Source organism: Monopterus albus, unplaced genomic scaffold (assembly GCF_001952655.1).
Source record: "Monopterus albus unplaced genomic scaffold, M_albus_1.0 scaffold48.1, whole genome shotgun sequence".
Taxonomy (NCBI): domain Eukaryota; kingdom Metazoa; phylum Chordata; class Actinopteri; order Synbranchiformes; family Synbranchidae; genus Monopterus; species Monopterus albus.
In genome coordinates this window covers 228,474-236,719 of record NW_018127928.1, presented here as the reverse complement: position 1 = coordinate 236,719, position 8,246 = coordinate 228,474, and the positions used below count along the sequence as shown (strand labels likewise).

The 8,246-nt window shown below is 43.2% G+C and overlaps 2 protein-coding genes across 3 annotated transcripts in view; both read left to right on the top strand.

The window, feature by feature from the left end:
* Window positions 1-5,957, top strand: part of LOC109960553 (ribose-phosphate pyrophosphokinase 2) — a 9,335-nt gene extending 3,378 nt beyond the window's left edge. For both annotated transcript variants that reach the window (XM_020600734.1, XM_020600735.1), the window contains exons 2-7: window positions 146-329; window positions 1,864-1,962; window positions 2,294-2,418; window positions 2,545-2,718; window positions 3,971-4,130; window positions 4,738-5,957. In XM_020600734.1, coding sequence (XP_020456390.1) covers window positions 146-329; window positions 1,864-1,962; window positions 2,294-2,418; window positions 2,545-2,718; window positions 3,971-4,130; window positions 4,738-4,830 — 835 coding nt within the window. In that variant the 3' untranslated portion in view covers window positions 4,831-5,957. The remainder of the gene's footprint in view (window positions 1-145; window positions 330-1,863; window positions 1,963-2,293; window positions 2,419-2,544; window positions 2,719-3,970; window positions 4,131-4,737) is intronic.
* A 1,372-nt stretch (window positions 5,958-7,329) lies between these two features.
* LOC109960580 (thymosin beta 4 X-linked) overlaps window positions 7,330-8,246 on the top strand; it is a 2,552-nt gene continuing 1,635 nt past the window's right edge. The window contains exon 1 of the mRNA XM_020600781.1: window positions 7,330-7,437. The gene's annotated coding sequence lies outside the window, so the exon portion shown is untranslated. The remainder of the gene's footprint in view (window positions 7,438-8,246) is intronic.

Sequence of the window (8,246 nt, the reverse complement as noted above, 5' to 3'; positions counted from 1 at the left end):
TTTTTTTTTTTTTTTAATGGGAGTTTTGAGAAATGACAATACTCCTCTTGCATTTCTTTTGTGGATTTAGTTTGTTCATACTTCATCCATAGTCTCATGTGTTCCTGTAATAAGACTTATTCTTTTCCCTGTTTGTTTCCAACAGTGTGGAAATCGGGGAGAGCGTGCGAGGCGAGGACGTGTACATTGTGCAGAGCGGCTGCGGGGAAATTAATGACAACCTGATGGAGCTGCTAATCATGATTAATGCCTGCAAGATCGCCTCCTCGTCCCGAGTCACTGCCGTCATTCCCTGCTTCCCATACGCCCGACAGGACAAGAAGGACAAGGTACACACACACACACACACACACACACAACTGACTGTGACTTGCGCAACACCTCTTACCAAATGGAATGACTTAGACATCTCTTACAGCCACTGTGGGTTAAAGCCTTACTGATATCTCTTTTTCTGCTTCTTCTCTGATGTTAACTTCCAAGAAATCATGAATGTATCAGAACAAGTAGCTGCAGCTGCACCTTGAACTCCCCTTCAACATGGCAGGTTGTCGTGTTCACTCGTTGTGCAGCCATGTGTTAACGTGAAACCTTACATCAGGGGAAAAGCAACCATGTGCTACCACAGTAATTTGAGCTGTTCTCGGAGTATCTGGAATTGACAGATTAGGGGTTTGAGCAGCCTGTTTTTCTTAACTCATGTTAAAGAACCCACATCAGCAAGTGGTTTTTAACTAGTTTACATCTGCAGATGGACTTTTCTAATAAGTTATTCTCCTCTCTTGTTGCTCCTCTTTCCTTCATTCTGCCTCCACAAACTCTACACAGGGTTCAGTAATTTCTGAAGTGATATGTGATTTCACTCAGGTGTAATGTGTCAACACTTAGACTTACTTCATCGATGCTGACCTCAGGGCAGTGTTTCACTTAGTCAAACATGCTGATTGCAGTCCTCTATGTATGTGTAAATACTTTTGCAAACTGAAGTCCAGTTCACATTTCACAACACTGGAGGTTTTGTGATGCAGAAGCTGTAGAGTGACATTAAGTATTTCATAGTCAAGTTGCCATAAATGTGAAAATGTGGATTTTCAAATGGAAGAAATCTGTGCTTGTGTCTTAAATGTTCATTGATTGCACACATTTCATTAGTGCATTTGAGACTGAATGCTCAGCTCCCATTTATCCTCCTGTACTGTCTAGTCACCCTGAACTGAATCTCATCACTCTACATTTGCTTGCTCACGAACACAGCCCAGCCACTGATTTCAGGTAGCTGCATGTTGTGTCAACAAGCCCTGACGTGTATGAGTGCACACTCCTTTGGTTAGTGAATGAGCCAGGGGCGGCAGCAGGGCTGAGATTTTTAGAGTGACATACCATGATAGAAAGGACACAGGTGAACTTTGGACAAGTCACAAGTCAAAACGGTGACTAATGTGTAAATGTCAATCTATACTGCATCTCCAACAAGTGGAAACGAGTCCTACCAAACATTCCCATACTTGAATTAATATGGGACCCACTCATTAGTTTAAACCATGTTACTGGGTGAAACAAGGGCGGTGGTTTTATTCATGTGGTTACTGTGGCTGCTGATTGACTTCAGAGATAATAAAGACAAATCATGTGGAGGGCAAAAACCACCTACTGTCAAATACAGAGAACTGAGGGGCCAGACATGAGAAGGAATAATTCTTGAGATGAAAATTAGTGTTGAAAAGCACTTCATGGTGACACAAACTCCATCTGACAACAGTGTAGAAGGAAATAAATGTCCCCATGAACGAATGTTGAATGAAGGCTCAGTATTTTCTTCTTTGTTATTCACCTGAAGCGACTGTGTCTTGCTGTTTGTCGCAGAGTCGAGCGCCCATATCAGCCAAGCTGGTGGCAAACATGTTGTCTGTAGCTGGCGCCGACCACATCATCACCATGGACCTCCACGCCTCCCAGATCCAGGTTAGATCTTGCTCTCGCTGTTACTGCCACGCTAACTGCTGAAGTTTAGAAAGACCTTGAAAGCTGTAGTTTATTAAATGGCTCATCCTTGACTTAGAGGACTAGTTAGACGTTTAAGGATGTATGCACTTAAATCCTGCAGATAACAGATTAATCAAACAGGACATGGCATGTTCATTAGTGAGCTTTAGAGGTGCTGGTAGCTAGGCTAGCTGTTTGCTACTGTCTCCATTCTAAATGCTCATCTCACCCAGGGTGCACAGTCTTTATTCTCACTGCAGACCTGTATGTCCTGTGCTGATGTTGCTCAGTTGGATCTTTATTTTTAAAGGGTTTTTTCGACATTGCTGTGGACAACCTGTATGCAGAGCCTGCTGTTCTGCAGTGGATCAAAGAAAACATTCCTGAGTGGAAAAACTGTATCATCGTGTCTCCAGATGCTGGTGGAGCAAAACGGTAGGCTCCAGGGTTTTTCTTGCCATCTGGAAGTCATCTGACTGCATTCTGTGAAATCAGTTTGTGTGACAGACAGCTAAAGGTTTATTCAAACGTCTCGCTGGCCACTTCCTTTTCTCTGTCCAGCGTGACGTCCATTGCAGACCGTCTCAACGTGGACTTTGCCCTCATCCACAAAGAGAGGAAGAAGGCTAATGAAGTGGACCGCATGGTGCTGGTGGGCGACGTCAGGGACCGCGTGGCCATCCTGGTGGACGACATGGCCGACACCTGCGGCACCATCTGCCACGCTGCCGACAAGTCAGTGTCATGCTAGTCCACAGCAATGGACAGACAACACAGTAGAGTCAGAATGAGATGGGATCACAGTCACTTAAGTGTTAGAGATTGTGTGCTGACTTCTGCATGAGGGTGTTTGACTCTGACATGTTGACACGAAACTGATAAGGTGCTTTTATCAACTGAGATATCGTGACTAGTGCTGGGCAACGACTAAAATTCTTAATTGCATTAACTGCTTGGTTTTCTGTGATTAATCAAGATTAACTTTATTGATATGAGCAGCATTCAATAATGAATTCAAAGGTAGTGTATTGTGCACTTTTTATTCTAAAAGTACTGTTGTATTAACACAAGTGCAACAACATTTGGTTTGTAAACACTTAAAACAAATTAGGTGTTCAATTTGTCATCCTAATCCTGCAGCACTGGCCAATTAGGTGTTCAATTTGTCATCCTAATTCTGCAGCACTGGCTGGACTGTGTTTAAAGCAGCCCACAACTTTTCTGCATTTGGCCAGGACATTGTCAAACGCACTGTTCTGCAGAGAAACTGACAGAACGATGGAGACTGCGGGCGACACAGGGGACATGTTCAAAAGGCAGACGTCTTGCAGCAGCGATTATATTTCTTGCACTATCTGTGCTAAGTGTGCTGACTTTATTTGAAGTGTTCCACTGCTGTGCAACACGAATGAAATACTCTGCGCACGTTTCAGCAAAATGTCTCTCCTCTGTTTTCATTCCAGTTAGAGCATGTGAATACAGCTCCCACTGTTGTAACTCCGAGGTAATTATGTTACCCAGCGATGTCCAGTAGTCTCCAGTAAGAGCAACAGTTGGTGCACGTTGTAACGCCGTCGCTTCTCCTTTTCATACAACTCGTGTATTCTTCTTGTGCTGCAGCAGTCTTAGGCCTACCCCAAACGCTCTCATTGGTTGAGATGCATGATGACGCCTGTCCCAAGCCAGTACTGATCCACATCCTACCCCTCCCGTGTCCCATGGTTTGTCTGTCTGTATTCAGAGCCAGTGAGCAGCGGACTTTCAAAATAATAAACAAAACTGCGTTAAAGCACAATAAAATAATTGTCGGCGTTAATTAAGTAATGTGTTGATGCGAAAATAGCGTGTTATCTTGCCCAGCCCTAATTGTGACATAAGTTTGTAGCACTTGTGATCGATTTAAAGAAAACAGTCTTTAAAGCACATTCTGTGCACACAGTCAAAAGTATTTTGTATTTCAGCTGGATCTTTTTTCCTTGCCTTCTAGGCTGATCGATGCTGGAGCAGTAAAGGTCTACGCCATCCTCACACACGGCATTTTCTCCGGTCCAGCCATCTCTCGCATCAACAACGCACCGTTCGAGGCTGTGGTGGTAACTAACACCATCCCACAAGAAGAGAAGATGAAGGCGTGCCCGAAAATACAGGTGCACACACAAACACACTCACCTTCTGCCTGTAGAATATGTGCCACGCAGGCTGTCAGCGGTCTTCCTGACTGCCCCCGGGCCCGTGTCCTCTCAAATTTAGACACTCTTTTCGCCTCAGACACCTGCAAGTTATAAAGAGGAAGTACCTTAGTGTTGCTCCTACTGTGTGCTCGGTACACATTCAAGCATTGTCACGTTGTCGCAGTGATGAGTTCCTGTCTTCAGCAGCCAGAAAGCTGAAGTCAAATTCTTGTTGTCAGACATTTGGAGGAGTTAAAACTACAGACCTCTGTACTGGCTCAGACAGATCCTGAAGGGGGACAAAATCCACAGTAACACAAAGCAGGGTTTTGATATTAAAACTGGAAGATACTGACTTGATCTGACTACCGCAGACTGCTGGCACTTCATAGTTACTCCATGTATTTTTACACTGGACGAGGGCTGCAGGGTTTATCATCAGTCTTACGTTTAAATCAGTGAACAGTGATGACATCACCTGGTTAGATCAGAGGTTTAAATACATAGCTAATGGAAACACGGTATGCTCTTTTAGGTTTTACTGATTTATTTTCCTCACTGGCTGAATGTGTTGTTCCTTCAGGTCATCGACATCTCCATGATCCTGGCTGAGGCCATCAGGAGAACCCACAACGGCGAGTCAGTGTCCTACCTCTTTAGCCACGTACCCTTGTAAGAAATCGAAATGGGGTGGCCTCGGCCCTCTCTCCACACCCCATCCCACATCAGGCCACTCAACTGGCACTTCTGACCGCATATACCCAAGAAAGGCTCAGAACAGCCTCATGGTTTTTGGCCGACTACATTTGACTGTTTAAAGGTCACACCCCCACATTGTCTTTGACATTTTCACCCAGGAAACAGCAAAATATCACTTCCTTCTCTGAAGACTAAGTCTGTATATAGCAGCATCTTTTTTTGTTGTCTTTTCTTCGCTCTTGTTTCAGTCTTGCCGACCTTGAACCCCCGAGGCCTGGCATTCATTTTAACCAGAGGGTCCATGATGTAACACTTTATTTTTATCTAAATGAAACATTCCACTATGTTGTGTCATAAGAAAATATTTGGCCCTTTCTGCTTCACACAGAAATAAAACTAATTTAAATTGAATTAAACTGTGGAATGAGCACATTTTCTCTGAGGTGTTCAAAGAATGTTAAACTGATCTCGTTACAGCCTAACCTTCTACTAGTTCACACTCTGTGGACTGTGTTCATGCACAGTGCTGTCATCAGGCCCGACTGTAGTTTAAAAGCTGCACCATAAGTCAGATTGTGTTGATGTGACCTCAGATACACAGAAGAGTAAGATGGAGCACAGATTTTATGCTTTACTCACTCTTAGTTCTTAGTTGTTGTTTTTTTTGTTTGTTTGTTTTATTTTTTTGTGAGCTGGACCAAATGTGCAGTTGCCTCTTATGCTGTGTCATTTCTGCTAGTACACTGTTGTCACCCCTTGGTGGCACATCTGTAAAACACCCTTCCCCTTCAGTATGTCTAATGGTTTTAAAAATATAAACAGTTTAAAAAGGTTCCTGGCTCGCACCCAGGTCAGTTGTTGATTAACGGAGGTGTAGTAGCTGCTTTGCCAGTGTTCCTGAAGGTCATTAGAACTAACTGAGCCCATATCTTAGTTACAGTGTAAAGCCATGAGTTGTAAAAACAGTCACAGCTGTGATGGCTCACATTGTTTGAATGAGGCAGGATTCACTGTTTGGTGGAGAAATAGTAGGTGGAAAAGTCTGAATTTGAATGTGCAACAATTAAAGCTGTGTCTTAAATAAAGCTTTGACAATGGCGTACAGACCTGCTCATGTTTGCCTGGATGTTTAAAGGGACATTACAGCAGTTTTTAGTATTGCGTTTAAAAACTGGGGACTTGTGAGAGACTGACTTTTGTCAAATTTAAAGGACTGAACAGTTGGTGAGAGAATTTTAAGCAACTTCTTATTCATTTATTGAAAGTCTAACATTTTCTTGCATCTGCTGGTTTAATGGATTGTGCATTAAGGAAAGGAACATCTTGCTTAGCACTGGTAAGTTTGTTGGAGGTATGCAAAAGAGACTCGTGTTCTCTGGTAGGATCGGATAAAAAAAAAGTACCTCTGATGAGACCCCATCAATACTCCAAATCTTTTATTCCTTCTATCAGGCTACTAAACTTAAACAGCAGTGTTTAATGATTGTTTTATATAATGTTTATTTATTTGTTTGTTTCTTTTACCAAGCTTTTTATTCTGCTGTCCATCACCGGCACATCGACCTGTTTGTTTCTGCGTGTTTGTCATGTAGTACGCTGCAAATGAATTGCACTCTTGGGATCAATAAAGTCTGTGTTTGAATCTGAGTCTGAGAGCCACAGAGGCACTAAACTGGAGTGTGTTTTGGGTTTTGCACATACTAACATGTGGCTTAAAGCTCTTTTTAATCAGGTGGACCATATGCTAAGATTGGCAACCAGTGCAACACAGTGAGAGGTGTTGAAATGAAATGCAGTTTGTTGTGCTGCCTCATACCAGTGTGCACAAATGCTTAGTTTGTTGCTGTAGGGAAGTTGTAATTTGGTCACTTTGACAGTTACTTTGCTTACACTTAGGGCAGATGATTGCAAATCCTCAGAACGTCTGGAAGGTGAAAGTCCAAGTATAAAATAACTGGAGAAATGTCTTAAATGTTCTCAAACTTGATCTTTAAATACATGACAACGGAGACGCTGCGTGAAGGGAGTGATGTATTAAATGATGTATTTATAAGGATGAATGTTAAACTACCACTAGGGGGCGCCCGACCTCCATCAACGCACCGCCAGAACAGCTACAGACAGAAAATGAAGAAGGACGCGTTTTGTGCAATTTAAGTCACAACAGACATTTTAATATCAAATGCAGTGTAGCTAAGAGCTCAGTTTAAGCAAAACAGTCGTGTTAATGTAATGTCACATAATGATAAGAGTGCACCGGGCAGCACCATGTGGCTGACAGTAAAGCACAGATAAAATACCAGAGAATAGAAATAGAATGTTAAACAGACCAATAGAAACCAGGTATTCGTATTTAGTTTTCCCACTAGACGGTAATAAAAGGCCTATTTCAGCGGTTTCTCTCTTCAGGTTAATGGAGGATGGAGATTTCGTCTCTCTCCACCAGGGGGATATGGAGGATGGGATCTGGTGATGTCAAATGTCATTAGCATATTCCTGACTATATCTAATGCCTGCGCAAAGACGCGCCACTACTACTGCAACGCACGGACCAGAGACATTTCAGGCTCCCGCTAGCACTTGGGTAAGTTCTGTTCAGAAAATGATTTCACTCCTTTGTGCTTTATTCTATGCAGTTTAATGAAGTAAAACTGTCTGGATGTTAGAGATATGATCAGGTAAAGATGTGCCAAACAGATAACCAAGGACAAAAGACAAAATAATGTGACTTTATCTAAGTGAATTCTGCTTGTTTGGCATTTAAAAAGCTCAGAGCAGGGTGTAAGGAGACCGCAGGGAAGGCGTGTGTGGTGCGTCTTTGTCTGAAGCGCACACGTTGATGCATATCGGCCGATTTCCTTTGTTGCCTTTGGTCGAGCTGCAGGCGTCTGTTCATTGAAATGCTGCCATAACCCGTTCACGGTGCTGTTGGCGTTTAACAGCTCGTCTGAGTATTGTGGGATGCATTTTGAAATCGTTTGGCTGAACTTGGTTTTTGCGACCTGGGTGAACGAGCAATGCCAGTCTGGGCGGTGGTTCTTCCAGATTGCGCCCTAAAGGGAGATGTACGTGACAAGTGAATTTGCGGATGTTGCACAGTTTGAGGAAAGCTACTAAGTGGGCGTTGATAAATCATTATTTTACCTCTATCATGTGATAATCCTCTTCTAGTGTTATTTTCAGATACTATTTGCACAGGAATGCAGTCTCTCTTTCCTCCGTCTGCCCAGCATGGGAACTCCTATTGTCATGTAAATGTCGAGTTTGAACCGACTGGCTTCTTTGTCTGGAGCAGGCTGTCCTCAGTGTGCAACATCCCGCGCTCAGTGTTGGGTAACGGGATGGATGGCAGTCAAATCACGGTGGCCGCAGCCGCAGGGGGACAAAAAAAAG